Source organism: Chaetodon auriga, chromosome 5, assembly GCF_051107435.1.
Source record: "Chaetodon auriga isolate fChaAug3 chromosome 5, fChaAug3.hap1, whole genome shotgun sequence".
Classification (NCBI taxonomy): domain Eukaryota; kingdom Metazoa; phylum Chordata; class Actinopteri; order Chaetodontiformes; family Chaetodontidae; genus Chaetodon; species Chaetodon auriga.
Genome location: NC_135078.1, coordinates 20,116,092 through 20,137,064, shown reverse-complemented (window position 1 = coordinate 20,137,064; position 20,973 = coordinate 20,116,092). Strand labels below are relative to the sequence as shown.

Here is a 20,973-nt window from a genome sequence, read left to right as displayed (position 1 = left end):
GTGCGTGTGCGTGTGCGTGTCTCAGGAAACAATTCAATTTGATGAGTCTGATACATTCTCTCCTTGTCTGCCTGTCTGTCTGTCCATCTGTCTGCCTGAATACATTTCTTGATTCACTTTTGTTCCCACGCTGATGTTGCGTCCAGTGTACGGGACACAGCGCGGGTCACACAGAGCCATCTAGGGAATGAGATTGTCAGTGCTCATCACCAAACAACCTGCCAAACGACTGAAATCAAAAGTGATCTGAGAGGATTGATATTATGGACAGTGTGCTTGGCAATAGACGGATAGGACACACACATCCATATCAATGTGCACACACACGCGCAAACTCCAGACAGAAACCACATGATGATTCCTACGTCTCGATTTCTCCATCTCAAAATAACACACAAATAAATCCTCCTACAAACACTGGCTCACATGGAGGTGTACCACCTGTGCCCCTCCTCTCCCTCCCGCTCCTCTCTAATCCACTTGAATGTAGCTGGATATTAGATTAGAAAGTTATAGATGTGATTATTCGTCCCTGGGTGCAGCCATCTATTCGCTGATTAAAACGTGAACTGGGGGCCATTATGTAACTGCTTAAAGAGATTAAACCTAGTCACCCCCGTGGGGGCCCGCTTTCTGTTGTAGCATACAATAGAGATAACACAGGAAATGGCACACATGGCGGCATGTTATACCTCTACAGGTAGCAAGATAGAAGAGAGACACAACTCTAATGTTTAGAGACAGGAGACTGGTAATGTGAGCTTGTCGCAAGCTTAACTTTCCGAGGAATTGAGTGTCTCTCTCAATATCTTCAATTAGCGAGTGGAAGGAAGCAAGTGATTGGCTCCTCTTTCTCCTAAAAGGGTTTTCACAAGCATACTCTCACCACACACATGAAAGTGTAGCTTCTGCTTTGTTTTTCTGGCCATATAGAACAGGTTTTAAACATTAGCATACAACCCCGGCTCATTGGACTAAAGTCCAAAAAGTGTAAAGATGATGATTGTGTTTTCAGTCTTTTGCTTGAGCCTGTAGCAACTTCTCTTATGGCATAAACGGAGTGAGCACCATGGCCCACCCATGCAAACTCTGACTTGTTGAATGATGAAAGTCCGCAGCCAGTGTTTTCGCAGAAACTGAAACATTCATGAGCAACGTGCTGCCTGCTGGCTGCTCATTGTGAACCCTCCGCCAGTTGATGTTCAGAGCAGAGCATTGAACTTTTCAAAAAGCTAAATTAAATGAAAAAAGATGATGATGATGATGATGATGATGATGCTCATTTATTTTTTGTGTGAGCGGAAATGTCTGTACAGGAGACCACCATTTCATCTTTAAACTAACTAGTCATTGATGTGTCCCACACACACTCACCTGTGATCTGTCATCTGAGATGCTTCGTGCATGAGACCAGGGATTTTCTTCTGTTTCCAGTGTTTGTGCTCCAAGAAAGCTAAACATAGGGCAGACCTGCGTTTATGAAGCTGGAGTCAATAATAAAGCTCTGTGGGACTGGTGCCAAACATGCGTGTAGCTTCAGGCAGAAATTCCACTTTTACTGTATCCTGTGTTTCCCATTTTCATGAAATGATGCATTTCTTCTGATTACAAGGCAAGGAATAATGGAGTTAGCAAGTAATTCCTGCTGGGTTTAATTAGTTACTCCACACTGCACTTTCACATCCAGACTGTGGTGGTCTGACAGAAGAGGTGCATTAATGTAATTTTTCCCCCCAAAGCCATGTGTCATAATCAGTTTCAGACTCGTGTTTTCAGACTGAATAACTTCTACACTGACCCAGACTGCTTTCATCGTCGGACGGGGCGACTGCCGACCGTGATTAACCCAAACATCTCTGCTTCTATTGTCATTGTGAATGTGTACAGGTGAACTCTGCCACCGCCGTAATGACAGCGGCACTACAGAGCGCAACTCCTAAATCAACCGTCGGCTTTAATCTGTACCTGTTCCCAACACTCTACAGTCTGCTGTCATGGACGGGGGCAACGTTCAAACAGGGAAAATGCCGTACAGTTTCAGTTTTTCGTTAAAGGCGTTCATTGTGTTGGCACACGAGAAGGAACAATCATCCGAAGGGAGGTTGAGAGAGAAGTTCTAATCCTGCTTAGTCTCCCACCTCTGTGCACCTGGCCAGCCGCTGTGTGAAGCCAGCATGCTTCTCGGATTGCTATCAAAAGGTTGTTCAGCGATCCATCGAGCATACTGACCCCTTACACTGCTTATTTACTTTCTTGATGATAGCTAGATGAGATGACTGATACCCTCTCATGTCTGTATGCTAAATACGAAGCCACAGTCGGCAGCTGGCTAGCTTAGCTTAGCATAAAGACTGGAAACGGGGGATCAGCTGGTCTGGCTCCGTCCAAAGGTAATAAAGTCTGTCTACTCACCACTTCTCAAGTTTGTTGAACATGTTGTATCTGTTGTTTAATCTGTACAGGGATGTAAAAATGACAAGTTGTGGTTTTTACAGTGACTCTCTTGTGGTCTTCTCTGGTTGCTTGGCAACCTGACGGCAGAAACGAGACTCCAGGAAGTCACCGTGAATGCCCAGACATAAGAATAGTATCAGTCTTATCTTCTAACTTGGAAAGAAAGTGCTTCAGTGTATTTCCAAAAATATGGAACTAGTCCTTTGTTAATTTTTATCAAAACAAATGTCTATACTGAAAATAGCTGTGTGGCATCAATAAAAAGGTTGCACGCTGATGTGCATAAACATAATACACTGCAAACAGTGGACGTTTGATATACATTTTTAAAATAATGGCTGTATATCATAAAATACCTTTCTTTCACCCTTTGCATTATCAAGTTGGTGATATCCTTTAACGTCGTCTTCTCCGCTGTCTCCTGTCTCTACCTCTCATTATCTCTGTGTCTTTGATGCCGTGGGAGCAGGTACAGGCAACCAATGGGAAAATATGTTCAACTCTCGACATAGTTACTGTATTTCTATCTCTGTAATGATGATAAACATGAAGAAAGTGATGTTGGATTGTCTTTGATGATTCTCCCATTCGAAGAAAAAGGGAGATGAGGACAGTGTTACAGAGTCCGCAGGGAGATGAGTGAATAGTACTGGTGGGCAGGGCATTGCATGCATTTCCTGGAGACTTGCCCTATCCACAAACACTACTTCTGAACCCCACCCCTTACCCTAATCATAAACTAAGTCTTCACCCCTAAATGTAATGACTTATGTGATTGGGACTTGCGTTTTGTCCCCAAAAGGATGTCGAGTCTTCACAATGTGACTGTGTTCACACATTGCAGTCTTTATTCTTTCAGCTTTAAGTGGAGGAGTTATTCAGCCTGCCCATTCACAGTGGCAGAAATAACAATCCAAACTGTGAAAAGTGAGGAGGAGGAACCAGATTCACATTCAACATTTAAAATAACCGCAACAGTGGCCTGTCTGCTTTGTGTGAATGTGAGGTTGTATTCAGAATGTGCATTGGGCCTGAGCTACAGAAAGCCTTGACATGTTAAAATCACATTTGAACCGAGCAAAAGGGAAAAAAGACACGTATTTGTTCAGTATCTTTTACTTCCAGCTTGGCAAATCCATGTTTTTAACTAAATCTAATTTACGTGTCCATTGTTAAGTAACAAGCAGCCCTGCTAGCAGCTGTGTGAAGCTGCACATATAATGTCATGATGCTAACACACTCACAGTGCTAACATGCAGATGTTTAGCGGGTGTGTTTCCCATTGTAACCATCTTAGCTTAGCATGTTAGCATGCTAACATTTGTTAATCGGCACCAAACACAAAGCACAGTTGAGGTTAATAGTAGTGTCATCAGTTTGCAGGTTGGTCAGACACAGTTCAAGTACAGGACAGGTTAAAGCTGCAGTAGGTAACTTGCATAAAGGTAATTTTTTGTCATATTTGCTAAAAACCGTCCCTATGCCCAGACAGCAGTACATGAAACAAGTAATCTGTGAAAAAAAAACAGCTCCATTGGTCCCACCTACTGCTCCTACTGCGATTTACAAGAATCCACCGCGCCCGACACAAAACAACCAATCAGAGCCAGAGGAGCGTCTGAGGGAGTGTCTGACATCTGTCAATCACTACTCACACACGCTGCTAACCGCCCCCTCCCTCCGCTCATGCTGCCGGCTGCCGCTCAGTCAAACAGCTCAGTGAGCGGTGTCAGGAGGTGAGTGGAAGCTATGGCGGAGCAACAGCCACCCGCAAAGGTGAAACTGCCCAAACCGCCACTGCCAACAACAGCATGTACGGCTAAGACAACAAATAACCAGAACGCTAATATGGTGATTGTTACAGTAACACGCCACAGAGTGTACAGTATGTTAGCGACTGTGATGTAGCGGCTGGGCAGAGTTAGCTTGTTTCTGATGCTAAGGCTAACGTTACTGGTTGTCACGGCAGCTGCGCAGACACCGCAGGGAGGAGGGGCTTGGAGGCAGGGCATGAGTGCAGCGGAGAGGGAGGGGGAGTGATGAGGAACTTGTGTTGGTTCAAATTTTCAGGCTAAGTCTGCTCTCTTCTCCATCTTATCTACTGCAGCTTTAAAGATTTAACCCAGTGATGATGCTAGATGAAAAGATATGGGATCACCACAGTGATTACAGTTCATCATGAGGAGTGTCTGTACCAAATATCTTGGCAATCTATCCAATCGTTATTGATCAACCTCATGGTGGCGCTAGAGGAAAAGTCAGGAGATCACCAAAGTCAGTAGTGGTCTTCCTCTGGGGAACATAAATGGTCAAAATTTCGTAGCAATCCCTCTAACAGCTGTTGAAATACTTCAGCTTAGATGAAAGATGTGGACCAGCTCACACTGTTTCCCACTGAGACTCTGTCCTAAAAGACATCTGGCAGAAAGTAGTTCCAATGAAATGAACAAAAAAAAAAGTTAAAATTTTGAAATGATTTGCCTGATCTGTCATGTAATGCACTACTTAAATATTACATTTAAGTCACCGGCAGTTTATATAAAGTATATATGTGTTATACTACCACATGGAACTGTGAAAATCCCATTGCCATTGACTGTTGCTAGTGTAAGTGCTGATCCATATCCAAGTGTGCCATATGTTTCTTGTGTAACTTATTGCTTTCCCATTCCCAATAAAGTGGCAGAATAAAAAGGCTTTTACAGGTCCCTGCGGGTAGCAGCTACTTCCAGTGGTAGTCACTGAACTGTGGGGCTGCTGTGGTGACAAATGGCACCAAGCACATATTTTACTATTGCCATTTACAATGCATGATCCGGGCTGTGCTGCTCAAATGACTGCGCAGCAACACTGTTGAGAGTTATGTTGGTTGGAAGAGTGTGTGTGCTGCAAACACACATACAAATACGCGTTGAGCTTGTTTGGAGTTAATTCATCAACCGCTTTAATGTTTTTCTTGAGTAGTCAGGTATTTCAAGGTGACAGTGTGGCCATGCATAGCGATAATTGTACTTTTGCAAAGTTTGAAGTCAGTACAAACATACATTTAGATTTAGAATGCAGGATTGTGGCATTAAACCAAGCCAGCAGTCATCATGTGATCAAGAGGATGTGGCTTTGATATGATTTTTCTTTTTCCTAGAAACATCATTATTTTGTAGCCACTGTTACTAAATTGTGGTTGCAGTGAATGAGGTCTCTGTAAAATGAGCAGTCTTTCATATTTGCTTTTGTCAGACATTCACTCCTAAATCTGAACAATTTGCTGTGTTCATGTCTCTTACGTTATCACCTTTTCCCAGTAATCCAGTAAGGGCGAGTGACCCCCATTTGATTAACATTATATATAGGTCACTGCATACAATCACCAAGATAAACTGAATCAATTAGAGTTAATCCTTCATAACCCACTTACGCAAGCTTACATCATTTCGTTCTGACAGAAGTGTAATTTGGCTGCAGTAAAGTGGATCAACTTGTTCAGATTTACCTTTCACGGCACATCCAGCGGACGTGGCCGTCAGGGGGCAGACATCAGTCGGTGTGCTCTGGGGAAACGTGGCTCCCAGGTTTGTTCCACACCGGCAGCAATTACAGGCACGCACACGCTGGCACACGCGCAAGCAGTAGATCCATACAATGGATTAAAAAGCAAACACATGACAGTCCAAGTCCAAGTCATAGATATGCTCCGGAAGATAAAAAAAAATAACAGAAAAGAAGAAATAAAATGTGTTTCTGGAGCTCTAAAAGTCACTGCAAGAAAATATGATAAGGTTATTTAAGCCTTTAATATGATAGAAGGAATGAGCAGACAGAAATAATGGACTTCATCCTGAATGTGTCAAACAAATAAAAAAAAAATATCCCTGTGGATATTGAGGATTTGAGATTTTATTTTTAATCTGTTTTTTTTTTTTTTATGTTACTAGAGGACGAAACGAGTAGAAGAGGAAAGCAGAAAGGGAGAAACAGAGAGAGTAGTCTGGTAGCCAGAGGGCGGTGGCATCTCTCTCTCTCTGCGTAAACGGAGAGAGTGGAGAAGGAGAGAGCGCACGGAGAGAGGAGCAGAGCTCAGTGGCGAGGCAGCAGTGCCGCTGACACGAGTGAAGGGACCCCGTTGATATTTCCACCACCTCTGTCTTCTCTCAGCCCGACCTGCGCCTTCTGACACGGACTCAGACATCGGGAACTAGAGGCAATACCCCACCTTTTGCTTTTTGAACTCCTGTTTGATTCATCAGCAGACCCTGTGGTGGAGGGGTGGGGGTTCTCATATCCCCCGCCGTGGACCGAGGAGTTTTGTGTGTTTATGCGTTTTACGCGTTGCTTGTAATGGGCAAAAGTGGACAGACAAGTGGAATAGGACGCGGGGTTGGCAGCTTGGTGAGGATGTGCGCCACGCCGGGGATCCTGGTTCTCCTGGTGCTCGTACACCGAGGAGTCGCCCAGGGTAAGTGTGGAGAGCGCGTCTTCTTTCACGTCTTTTTAATACACCTTAACTGTTTCAAAGCGGGATTCAGAGGCGAGATGCGACGGCGTGTCTGTTAGCAGCCGGGGAGGCAGAAGTAGCTGCTGCTTTACTTTTTTTTTTTGTTTGTTTTTTTGTTATTTTTGCCACATTTCCATTAAACTCCTGCGGCTGCTGGTGAATGGATGGTTTGCGGGCAGTGTCTTCAGGTGTAAACCACATACATCTGCGCATTTCTTTGCCTGCTCTTAAGTGTGCTGCACAAACTGAGAGGCAAAACTCGCGGGTCACGTTGCCGTGCGAGAAACGACAATTAGGCTAATTAATTTAGGAAGAACGAAAAAAACATGCGGTTAATTAAAAAAGAAATCAGACTAATATGAGAGAAAACGTGGTCTCGGCTCGCATTTGAGAACCAGATAAATACGACTGTGACTGCAAAACTCCGGAGGAACACACGGGGGGACTTGAGGTCTCTGTCGGATCTGAATATTGCAGTGATTTTTGACCAGTTTCAGTCAGAACTGGGTAAAACAAGTCCGAGGTTGCAGTTAAATTCAGGTGAAAACTGTGAAGGGCAGGATTTGGGAGTCCACGATTAGGCGACTAATGTCTTATTGCAGAGCGCCTCGCAATATAGAGGCGACGCTCCATTGCTTCGATTGGAATATTGATCAGAAGTCACAAACATTCACAGCCTGCAGAGGCATGAAGGCAATTATACAAATCCCACAGCAAAACGTGGAGTCCCCACGCGGGGAATATGCTGCAAAGCTCTTGGTTGCGCTTGAAGATGAAATGCCAGAATATCATCAACTCGCCTATGAGAGAATCCAAAGAGAGCTCTTCATACATGACTACACATGAATATATAAAATACCGGGCTGCTAAAATGATAAATGCTGTGTTGAGGAATATTAAAGTGGTATTTCTGAAGAGTGACACGCAGCCACACGGCAGCTGGTGTTTGTTGCAGGTCATCAGATGAATAAGTAGCTCCACTTCTTTCATTTTCTTTGTATTTAAGAGCTCTTCGTTCGCACTGTGATGCTCTGCTCCTCTGAAATGCTGAAGTGAAAGACGGCAGCTTCCTCTGCTCTCTTTAACACTCTTGGTGACCTTCTCGGGGAGAACTTGTGCCTCCTTAATGTTCTTCCAAAAGTGTCCAACCCCTCAGTTGTTTTACCAAGCCGCTTAATTCACCACATTTTTCCTGTTTGGCTTGAGGAACCGTGGAAGTTTGACCTTATCATGGCCCCTTATGGTGGATTTAATCCCCTTTCATGGTCTATAAGTATGATATTCGAATATCCCATCAGGATGCAGTGTTGCTGTAATCTTGACCCTCCATTATACATCTTATATTCCACTTGAAAGCCTCTTAAAGGATACAGTAACTCACCGAGTCCACAGCAGAATGTAGTCAGTAAATTGGTATCGACGTTACTGATTGGCCTCAGGTTTTTGTGCTGAATTTGGGCAGTAATTGGACATGATGTTGCTGCCACCTTTCTCTCGTTGCCCTGGGGAACAACATTTTAGCAACACCCACCGATATTCATTATGACCGCTCTCTATTGGTTTACTGTTAAATCAATACATTGCAATTTAGGGACACGATCTGAGTAGGCTTTCACCCACCTCTGATAAATTGCACCTTGCCACCAACATGCGGCTCAATTTGACTTTGCTTGAGAAATCTGATAATTGGAAACTAAAACTGTTGGTGCTTTTCAGGCAGATAAAACTCCCCAATCTTTGCACTCACCTGTTATATTTCTCTGATTCTCCTCTCCTAGTTTGGCCTTATCTGTTATGTTCCTGTCTGTTATTTCTCCGCTCCAAACAGCTTGACTTGCGTCTCTGAAGTTAGTTCATTGTGTGTGTGTGCGGAGTCATTCCATTACTTTTTCTACTGAATGAGGCAGAGCACACAAACACATTGACCTAAGTGTGTGTACATAGCTGATCCTCTCAGTGCATCAGTGCTGGATTCAGTCCCCAGTCCATTCAGGTAGAATTCTTCCTCCAAATTACAAAGTCAGTGTTTTCCACATGCATTTTGTCTTAGAATTTGAACACAAATAGCTGCTTTAACCAAATTATTCTGCTATTTAGTTGTGCTCATGCATAATTGATTGTCAGTTGCCAGTTGTTGCCTGCAGTTTAACTCCACTGTGGAATATGTGGTTTGGTAAGTTTTAATAGCAGAGTTTGTTTTTGAGGTCATGACTAATGATGTTCAGGATGATGGTGTTTATGGAAATGATGCTGGCACTGCTGAGGATTCAAATCTAATAATGACGAATGATGAGAACCCTGAAATAGTCCGATTTTTTTCAATGTTTATTTTATTTTATTTTTTTAAATCCAATTTGAATACACTCATCCCACACAGAATGATTTCAATCCAAGTCATTCTACTTTACATCCAGGTCTCTCCTAAGCTTTTAATTCTGAACCTTCTTCTTAGCACTTACTCATTTAAACTGGCATGTAGACATGTTTTCTCTTAGCTGTGCAGAGCTATAGAAACTGTGTTAGGCTATGGAAAAGTCTTGTGCGCACACAGACATGTGCGCATACAATGAGAGGAGAGTGTTAGTTGAGATCCTCTCATGCCACTTTGAGTGCATGTGTCAGCCGTCCAGCTAAGCCCCACCCTCGAGCCTCTCGGCCTATTCAAAAGCCATTAGCCAAGCCTCCTTACATTTGATCTGGAATGAATGGGTGTCAAGATCACTCTGCAAGGTCTGAAAAGTCCCCTTGTTTATTATGATGACTAAGCAGCGGTATGGCCAGGTTCTGTAATTCAGCTGCTATATGGTGTTAGTCTTAAACATTCGGTGTGTGTCTGCTCCTGCAGCCCCAGTTATTTTAGACTGTGCAGTTCAGCTGCAGGGTTCTGGTTACAGATGTTGATTTTTCTGTGGTATGTTGTGTTTCGGCTGTGAAACACTGTTTTAAAATTTAATGCACACATTTATTCCTGGAGAGTTCTCACTTTGAGTAAATATGTATCCTTGAACGAGGTAGTTGATTTTAAAGGAGCGCAGCTTGAAATGAATATGTGGGGCCGTGCCTTTGTTTTCAAGTTTGTGTGTCCGTGCAGGTGGGTGTGTAGGTGTGTGTGTATGTGTGAACCCAGTGTTGCAGAGGTGTAAAGATGTGCTGAAAGTGCTCACATGAGGGTGTGTGTGTGTTTGTGTGTTCATGAACTTGGCAGCTTAGGGATGTTCTCAGAGAACTCCTGTGGTGTGTGTGTGTGTGTGTGTGTGTGTGTGTGTGTTTGCACCAGAATGTCTATATGTGGGAGATTGTGTGATTTTATACATGTGTGTGTCAGCTTGGCATCATACTGGTGCTCCAGCAGAGCTCACATGGTGTTTTCGTTGCATGTGTGTGTATGCGTGTGCACGCTTGGCATTATGATATTGCCAGAGCTCCCATGCTGTCTCCCATTATGCTCTGATCTTGTCCCATGGTGCACTGCAGCCATCAAGGGTTCAGTGCTTGTAGGGGGACAGCTGGGAGTTATTGGAACTAAGTAGGCCAATTTGATTGGCTGTGCTACTCCAGCCATCGCAATGCGATTGGCCGAGCAGGTTTTATGTGGTAAATTTGATGCTTTTTCTGTATCAGAGCGAGAGAGGGGGAGAGGGAGAGAGGGAAAAAGGATGAATGGATGAGGAAGGGAGAGATCTCTCTGGGTGGTTTGTACCAGCTTTGATCACTCCACTAGGACTTGACAAGCTGACTGACTGCCACACACACACACGCGCACTCACACACAGAACACACACACACAGCAAGATATTTCTGTGGTCAAACAATGCTGCATTCTGTCTGCAATCTCCGCATGTGTGTATGTGAGTGTGCTAATGTGTGCGCGTGTGTGTGCTCGGAGCAGCGTTCACAGGAGTGTGTGAAAGGAAGTCTTTGACCGTGTCTGGGGCTGTTTTGTATAGAGGACTCTCCTGCTGCTAGCAGCAGCCTAGTGATGGCAGATTTCCCTCACCCTCTCTGCCTTCTTCTTCTGCTTTTTTTTTTTTTTTTTTAAATCCTTGCTTACTCATGCGAACATTTCATAGACTCTTACTTTAAGTGTTAGCAGTGATGAGACACTTTTCCACCCACCTTTTCTCTATCTCTGTCCTTTCAGTCTGCATCCTCCGTTTGCTGCTGAATGGATTACTGACCTTTTTTTTTTTTTTTCCCCTGTGCCTGTGGCCTTACATGTTCATCCATTCACTCAGTAGATTTGATGTTGGACTGCGAATATGCTGAACTTTCGGTCCACCTGCATTTCTCTGCATTTCATGTATGGTTTACTGTTACAGGTCGGCGTATTTCAGGAATCAGAAGCCCTGAAGGTGGGTTGTTTGTGCAGCGACGGAGAACTTTGCAGACAGGTTTTTCTTTGCGGAAAGCAGAGATGAAATCCGGTTTTGAAGGTGCAAATGTTTCTTTCAAACGGCTGTGTCGACAAACTGCGTCACACCCCTCGCACCATTTACTATCTCTCACTCTCCGCAGGGGAAAACCCAGGATGGAACATAAGAATGCGTCCCTCTGTGCATGTGTGTTAGACTGTGTGTGTGTGTGTGTGTGTGTGTGTGTGCGTGTGTGTGTGTGTGTGTGTGTGTGTGTGTGTGTGTGTGTGTGTGTGTGTGTGTGTGAGCGTGCCTGTTTGCTAGAGAGACAGGCTCGAGCTGGAGAAGAGAGGAAAAAGAGAGAGGAGAAGCTAAATGTTCTGAAACTGATTCCCAGCGTCTCCTGCTGTTGGGCCTAATTCCTTCTAGAGTTTCATGTAAAGATCTGGAATTATGAATTTTTCATGGCCTGCGAAACCTAAGGCCTCATTTGGGGCTCTCATTTCCAGGCTTTTTGTTTTAGTTAGTTGTGTATGTGCCTGCGTGTGTGTCTGTGTGTGGGGCAACTGTTCTGAGACAACGCTGTTTGTTCCCAATCAATGGCCTACTATATAGCTCCCACTGGTCTCATGCAGTCCTGCGCTGCAAAAAATGCGACGCCTTTTAGTGTCTTTAATCACACATTTAGATGTACACTTGCTTCATTATCTTTAAAGTTATACTCTTAAACTACACTGCATGATGAAGCACACTTTCAAACGCGGTGGAATATTGTAGTAAGTGGGCTCATGGGATGGTAATGGTAAAACAGCACTCGGTCATGGAACAGCTCAAAAGTCTTTGCCATTAGAGTCTTTCCCAAAGAATTTTGGTCAAGCTAAATCTAACATGACTGCTCTTGTTGTCATTTTTTGCAGCCTGCTGCAGAGAGAAACTGGGCGTCTTTGATTCCCATAATAAACAGTTGGGCTCAGTGAATCGATGCCACCGAGTGCCAGGCCACAGATTTCTGTGCTGTTGTCCATCGTCTCAATTCCTCTTTCCTGTCATTTGTCCCCATTTCTCACTGACTCCATCTCTCATTCTCTCTGTCCTGCTTGCTCTCATTCCCATCTGCTACCTCTGACATTCTGTTTGCCTCTCTCACTTTTAGCTCCCTTTTTATTATTCTCTTCCTCTGCTTCTGTCTCTCACCACCCCGTCCCATTCTCTAGTTAGATTTACACTGTTTAATTAGAGTGTGGCCCAAACAGTGGACATATTGTTGTGCTTCTGGACGGGGCCCACAAGCAGCGGGGCATTATGTGTTTGTGTGTGGTTGGTCACAGAAACATGGTGGAAACTCATCAGTCAGCCGGAGGAAGGGAGGGAGGGAGTTTGTCTACAGATAGATGGATGGAAAAAGGGAAGGAAAGAAGGAAGGAGACGGGTAGAGAAATGGAGCTCCACACCATGCCAGCTGCTCTCCATTGAAATCTCGCCCTGTATCTCTTTGTTTTAAGGTCTTGTTTCTATCCACAGCCGGCAGCTTAGGCCTTTCATGGTCTATATATTCTTTTTATTTGATACCGTAAAACCTCCAGTAAATAGCCGGGGCTGGTTCACTTGCTTCAAGAACAATGTGCAGCACACTGCGCTTATTGGAGACAGGCGATTATCGGAGACGCTTTTTTTTTTCTTTCCATGTGTGCGAAGAAACCAACTTCTGCCTCTTCGGCTTAATCCCCCTGTCCCTTCCCGTGTCTGCCTCTGACACTTTGTTTGGATTCATGCCAAAGTACCAATCTGCTGCGTCCCCAGATTTTTCGCTCATGGCGCTCGTATTCAAGACAGGCTGCAGATTGGGGGCATGTATGTATCACTTTTTCACAGTAATGTCGCAGATTTCTTCAGCGCTGAACCTGGAGAGCTGCAGCACTGCCCACGTGTCGCACACTTCAACACACACAAATGCAAAAGACTCACAAAGAAGACACATTTCTACATACGTGTGCTCTGTTGGAGAGAACAATTCCTTGAGTGCAGACACACGACTGGCAGATGGGTGCTGGGTGCTTTGGCTGAGTGCTGTGTTTGTGTGTTGGAGCAATAGAGTCTTATTTGTGTCACCATGAATATGTAATTAAGCCGCCATTGAGAAAAGACGACGTGCCGCAACAGGGGGTCCATGAGGCTGGCACTCGGGTCCTTTTTTGTTTCCACTGAAAGCTTGTTGTTGTGGCTATTGAAGGAGAATAAATGCAAGAGGGATAAGGTTAAGAGCAGTAACATAAGGGGAGCTGAGAAATGGTGACAGAGTGAAAGAGAATGAAGCGAGAGAGAGAGAAGAAGAAAAAGGACAAAAGGGGAAGGTGTTTTTTTTTGTGTGTGCAGAGAATTTGACATTCACGCTCCTTTTTGATAGGAAACAAAGCTGCACTGTAAAAGCCCATTCAGCTCCTGGTTGAGTGTGGAGAGGGGATTGGGGAGAGGAGGAAGAGGAGGACAGAGTGAGCAAGCAGACTGAGCGGCGTTGGGAAGCTGCCTGAAGGATTAGTCTTTCTCTTCTTCGTATCTGTCGCCACTACATTCTCTCTTCCTCTGCAACTCTTTTCCTCTCCCTCTCTCCTTTCCACATCCTCCTCTTCTTAGCCATCCTCTCTCTCTCTCTCAACCCCTCCGTCCCTCCATCCCTCCTCCCTCACCCCTAACAGTAACTCTTTTCTTTCCCCGCTCTCTTTCTCCCACTCTTTCTTGCTCCCTCACTCCAAACCCCTCTTTCCCTCCCTCTCTCACCCCCAACAGTAACTCTTTTCTTCCCCCTCTCTCTCTCTCGGTGCCAAAACTGTCTGCTAATCTAGTGGTCCATCTGAAGGAATATGCAAAACCTGAAACCATAATTACTATAATCACCACTGTAACTTTTTACCTCCTAGGCTTACGTCTGCACTTTGCACGTGTGTGCACGCACACACACATGACTCATGCCTGTCTTGAAAGAGTACATTGTAATTCTGTAGGATGCCGTGAAAAATGGGATTTAGCATGTGTTGTAAAAAGGTTTCTAGTTGCCTGTTCTCCTGCTGTAGACATGATGTAATTTACAGTACTGCACCCCATGTAGGCTTAGAAAAAACAAGGAAGCAACACACATACATGAACACACACACACACACACACACACACACACACACACACACACACACACACACACACAGAGTCGTGCAAGAATGGAGAAAAATGACAGAAACCTGCAATTCAGGTGGTGATTGTCAGTTATTGTGTAGGATTGGTACAAATGTGCGCGTACACACACACACACACACACACACACACACACACACACACAGACACACACACACACTCTGTAGCCAGTCTGTTGACTTAGTTTGGCTTCACATTGGCTGTAATAAGGAACCTGGTATATTTTACTCTGCGGATGACAACATTACGTGTAAGCAGTTTGCTTTGATTCATATGAACACCACGTTCTAAGTGGCTAATGAATATGGGCACCACTTTGCTGAGGAGGCATGTTTGTGTGTCCATTGTATGTGTGTGGATGAAATATCACATTGTTATTTTTCCAGAGTTTTCCATGCACACGCCGCTCTTTCTTTTTTCCTTTTTTTTTTTTTTTTACTTCCCCAGAGGAGCACAGGTAGGAAGGCGCTGCAGGTGGAGAGAGGAGAGAGAGTAATGACTCTCCACTGTAAAAAGCTTGCTTCCTGAAATCTTTTGTTCTCCGGGAAAGAAAAAAAGTGATCATATAGGGGTGAAAGAGAGAGGCAGCGAATCAGAAAAAGGCAGAGTGAGTGGGAGGGAGAGAGATACGGTGACTTGGATACAGGGATATCAAGCAGGGGAGCGAGATAGAGAAGACTGTGGGGTTAGTCATTAATCAAACTCTGATGATTTGATGAAACTCAGCAGTGAAAATGGGATGACTGAATAATTTCACTCCACTTGAATTTCCAGTCCTAAGGGGGCTTTGGTGTTTGTGTCACCCTCACTTTGAAAACTGTTAGGTTATAACAGGAGTTATGGTCAGGTTAACGGTCTCTAGAGGTCAGAGGCTATGGGAAGCAGACTTCATCTAAAAATTCTAAATGACTGTTAGATTAATGAGGACAGAAGATGATCACGTCAACACAGAAAATCCACAAATCTAAGAAGACAGTGAGCCGTGAGTTGAGCTCATGGCACGCAACGCTGGTATTCACCGTGTGTGTCAGTTATTGAGAAAGACATACAGAAGCCCCATTATTACACTCCTGTACAAAAGGACAATGTAGCTGCTTCTCGCACTGCCCAAGGCCAAGTGCTAGAACAGAACTGTTAACACTGTACAGTCTAGGTTTACTGTGCTCCATGAGTAGAGCCACTCGTGGACTGAAAACACCGTTACGTGGTTTGATGTTCAAACAGAAAAGTTGGCTTGCCCCGGTCGAGGAGTCAGTCGGGGAACTCCGAAAGTTTTTTCGGTGCTACACTGTACGAAGGGTACCAGTTGTATAAAAGTATTTTTTTTGCTTGATGAAAAATGTATCAGCTTATTGTCTGCGGGTTTTGGTTTGAAAGTTTCTGTATTAAAAGAGAAAGTGAATTTATTCATCACTTGTTGCCTGTGTTGGACACCGTTTTCCCGCAGGTTCTCTTTCAACTTATGATGGTGTGCACTTCATACCTTGAGTTTTATTGCAGATTCTTGAATGTCTTTGTTTGGTGTACAGTGGTTGTTATGCACACTTTCCTATAGGGAAATCACCGCTTTAATATTGAGTGAAATGAGGAAAGTGCAGTATGAATAAAAACATGACAATTCACTCTGGTGTGGGCATCATATTGAGGGGGAATGTACACAGACTTTGGCACCTTCACTTCCGAAACGAGCTCCGTCATGTGACAAACAGATCATCTGGATAGACATAAATAATGAAAGCGCGCAATAAAACAAATGCATTATGGATGCAAATGAGATTTTTCATATTTATTTATGTTCGTATTTGACAGACTAAAGTCGGTTTGGATTAAGATCAGATTAAAATGAATATTTCATTTTTTGTTTGTGGCAAAGTTTCATTTGTTGATGTATCAGTTAAGGCACTAAGAGCCTTTGTTCAGTGCCTTCAGAAACCCAGAGGGTCGACTGTTTGCCACCAGCTTTAATAAGCACTGAGTCAGCTGCTGGTGGAGATAATCAGATATTACTTTTTGAAAAAGACCGTTTCCAGAGAGGCTTAAATTAAATGGGGTGATGACGAGGTGAAAGCATTAAGGCTTTAAAGTTGTTTTGACTGATTGAAAGATTGAAGGTCTTCTCTCTGACAGCAGCCTCGGAGAGAAAGTCACATTTTACTGTGGGTGCTCGACGTTGTGACTCAGCAGCGCGGCTATAAAAGTACAGACCCGCTGCCTTGTTTCGTGCTGTTGTTTATAGCACGTTTCAGCTATGCTTTGTTTTCATTGATTCTCTCCCACACAGACTTTGTGTGTGTTCGAGTACATGTGACTTGTGTGTGTGTGTGCTACCTTGTTAGCTGTGCTGCTTCGAGCCCTCTGGCTCTCCCGGCTGTATTGTCTTACTACATTTTACTGATGTTTATTATAAAAAAAAACTTTGGATTGACCCTAAAAACCTCTCTCTTTCACTCTCTTTCTTGCTCCCGCTGCTTGAGGTATTTTGTATTTCCATCCCCAATGAGTTCTTTAAGACTTCAGGTCACGGCAGGTACAGTAGTGGTAGCAGTCTTGAATTTCACTGTTGCTTTGCACTTAAAACAGAGTTCACAGGTCGTTATGAGATTTCTTGTAGGAGGTCATTTGAATTCAGTGGAGCCTTTGATATGACAGTCCGTCACTGTGAAGTTTTATTTTGATGGTCTTTCTGCTCAAAGCACAGAATCACTGGATTTTACCTCTGCGATGCCATTATTTATAGGAAGGATCGGCTTTCAGATACTAGATCAGTGGATGAACATGACAGGATGAAGGGATGATGTAACGACACCAGTGTTCTCTTCATTAAAGACACATATTCAGCTGTTTTCCTTCGACAGACTTGTTCAAACTTCAGTACTCCATTCGAAATCCGTCCAGTAAAACACACGCATTTTAAAGCTCATTTAATGTCTCATTGATTCGGTCAGGGATTTAACCTCCCCCACTCCAAGCATTATTTTGATCATTACACATCCTTTAAAAAGATCAACACCGGTTTGAATCAAGGACGCGACGGCTTCTGACACATTGTTCATGAAATGTTGAGGTATCGCATCATTATCTGTGTTTTGGGAGGATGGGGATTGGCGCTCCCTGCTGTGATCTGACAGCTGATGAAATCGAGATGCAATTTTACATGAAAGTCTCGGGCACACTCGCATGCTTGATCTGAGAAAAGTTCTAATGGCACAGCACAAAAAGTTCCCGAGACGAAGGAAGAGCTGGATTGCACCTCAAATATGCAAGAAACCGACATTTCCCTCTTTCACATGATATCTGTGTTTATTATTCTCCGTCCTTCAGTGGGTAACACAGGGAAAGTAAGAAAACAACTGGAACTGTGTCCTGATCTTAGCCGAGCTGTCCCGAATAATTTACAGTGCTAGTTTGATGTTGTAAACAACTTAGTCAGTAATGAGGAACATTGTTTTATCCTGTCTGGAGCAGAGCTGCTTTTAATCGGGAGGGTGTTTTCCCACCATCGTTTAGCTCTAATGAATGGATTTTATTTTATTTTGGGCTGGGTAAACATCAGTTAGGTGTTTATATCATTGCACTATTTCTTGCGCGTGTTAATTGAACTTGTATGTCTTTGAGAAGTAAGCTGGTCAGTTTTTCCTCATTTGTTTTTAATCGAGTAAGTGCTGCTTTGGATGATGTCGACGCCCGCTGCTGATGATTAAAATCCAATGAAGTCTTGATGCGCCACGCGAGTACTTTTTTTTTTTTTTTACATCAGTTTAGAATTTGCTTCATTGCAGTGCTGTGTTGATTTTACAAAGAAAGCCTTTTCTACTGCTTAAACATTTCACTTCTTGTCAACCTGAAAAATGCTCTGTTTTGTATTTGGATATTTTGGCTCGAGGAATTGTTTCTTGTTTGTGGGTGCAACCACTTACTGCGGCTCTAGAGTCTTCGTGCAATTTCTGAGGCCCACACACACTCTGTTTCATTCTCAGCTCGCAACAAAGGCGCAGATTAACTGTCTTTTCACAAAGAAAATGTCTCTTCCTGAGTCTCCCAGCGGTGAGGAAAGTTCATTTTACGCGACCAGCACATCAAAAGATCACAATGACACGCAGGCATTGCACGTCTGAGGTTGTAACCCAGCGCATTTCAGAGGGTTTGGGACTCCACCATTCACCTCAGAAACACATGCTTGTTTTCCTTTTTGTTGCTTTGCTTTTCTTTTTTTCTGGAGCCATCATCATCATCATCATCATCATATCCCCGAGGCACAGCTGGCGTTGTGGCGCAGTAACGGTCTTCAGCACACAAACTGGCTCACTGTCCAATGACATGTGGCTCAGTCGGCCAGCCAATATTGGGGAAAACACACACACACACACACTAAGGGACAAGTGTCTCTGCCCTGTTGAACACTTGCGTACAAGGGGGTTTCCAGACAGGGCGGCCAACACGCAGACACACACACAGACACACACAGACACACACACACACAGCACTAGATGGTTAGCTTGGCAGTTAAAGTAGAAGTGCGGATAGACTCTGTGCCTCCATATGCAGTAGCTGTTGTGTTCTTGGCAGGTTTGGTACATCCTGTCACTCTCCTGGACCGTATCTGATATTTTGGCGGTTGGAGTTTGAGAAAAGCGGGAAAAGCCACCTGTGCAGTCGTAGCAATTCATCATCCTCGCAGTTTGATGCACACCTCTAATTATGTTTGGAGTAAATTCATTCAAACTTACGTGTGAATTTTTAGGTATGAAGTTTGCCTTCAGATGGGATGTATATTGATTTGTATTTGATATTCTGATATTGAGCTAGACATCATTTGCATTTTGGTTATCATAAATGGTGATAGAGCTTACATGTTGTTGTTTCCTGCTGTGAAAAGTAAGTTCTAAAACTATCTGCTGTTTGAGAGGTAGTTTAGCGACTGGTTTAATGGTGGGTGGCGTCTTTCCTAACTTTGTAAAGCTCCCTCTAGAGCCACACAAGACATTATACAACTGTTTTCAGAGGCTGAGTCGGACTACTCGTGACAAGTCAGCTGAACAGTAGGAGTGAAATTGGTGGAGTGCCCTTTCTAAAGGGTTTTGTATGCTCTGAAAACATCAAAAGTCGTCCCTGAAATATCATCAGATTACTGATATGGAGACATTAAATAAAAAATATTGTGATGTTTGAGTTCACCTGTCGGGGTGGGCACTGCTGACCTCTGCACATACCACATGAAGGCAAAAAGGGATTTTTTTTCTTTCATGGAAAAACTTCAAAATAAGTAATTTTGATGAACACAGGAGAGTTTTCAGGGGTTTAACCAACGTCTTGAGAGGAACTTTAAGCTAATGTTCCAAAACATTCGATCATAACTGGGACGCTTGTGGATGAGGACATTTATGCAGGCAAATAACTGCTAAATAATGCCGACAGTGTTGCCAAAGTTTTTGTCAAAGTCTCCATTCTTTGTAGGGTTTCATAACCACTTTTGGTATTTCACCAGCAGACTATAGAGCCACATCATGCCTGGACATCTCCCTCAAATAAATTAGTTTCAACTGCACCAGCTACACACAATCCCAGCATTTTCTATGCTTGTTGCAGTATGCCTCACAGCATGCACTGTGTGGCAAGTATCCCTCTGTAAGCTATATATTTTGCACTTGTGCCAGTGACATCATGTGTATGGGGTTACTTTTTCTGTGAGCAGATGAATGAACGCGACACTTATGTCACAGTGTCACAGCAGGGTTATTCCACCACATCAAAAGAACATGAAATAAGCGACTGTGAGCCTCCGTCTGTTTTCTCCTCACTCTGCTCATATCTGTTTCTCTTTTGCGCTGTCTTGGGTCCGTCTCTTCTGCGCTCCCTCTCATCTTTCTCCGCTTTGGTCCGAGCCTTCTCTCCTTTCTTCCTTCCTTCCCTCTTTCCTAGGGGAAAGGGAGATTTAAACTTTGAACAAAAGACACAAGGAGGAAAACTTTGCAGAAACATTTGAAGTGTTTTTCCCCCTCCTCTGTTCTGAGAAATGTCATCCACACCCAAGGAACAGTTTCAAAAGAAGCAGAAAGTAGCTGACTAAAGCCAGACAATGCCCACGGCTCCCTCTAGCTCCTCCAAATCCTTGTATTGTTGCTGTGGTTATTTGTGTTGCTTCTTCCTCTGGGCACCTCCAGGGTTTTTGTTTATCTCCGCTCAGTGCTGAGGTCTTGTCAGAAAATGAGGGCAGGGCTGCCGTTTTGGCCCTGGGTCAACTTGCAACTCACAAAAGTTTATTTTTAGTCTGAAAATGAAGAAACTCACGGCTAATGACAAACGTGTCCGTTAGTTCTGGGTTCAGATTTAGTTTATTTTTGTGTGGCTTTGTGGTAGCGTCTGCAGCGACCATTGCTAACAACGCTACAGAAACAGACAGTGGCGGCTGCTCAACGGGCAGCAAGTCGCTCACCTTGATGCTCGTTATACTCCACAAAATATTTCCTATTATGAAGGTGATCATGAACAGAA

The 20,973-nt window shown here is 43.8% G+C and overlaps 1 protein-coding gene across 2 annotated transcripts in view; it reads left to right on the top strand.

Annotated features, from left to right (window-relative positions):
• Nucleotides 1-6,477: 6,477 nt before the first annotated feature.
• Nucleotides 6,478-20,973, top strand: part of LOC143321150 (netrin receptor UNC5C-like) — a 184,182-nt gene continuing 169,686 nt past the window's right edge. For both annotated transcript variants that reach the window (XM_076731310.1, XM_076731309.1), the window contains exon 1: nt 6,478-6,907. In XM_076731310.1, the coding sequence (XP_076587425.1) occupies nt 6,790-6,907 (118 nt within the window). In that variant the 5' untranslated portion in view covers nt 6,478-6,789. The remainder of the gene's footprint in view (nt 6,908-20,973) is intronic.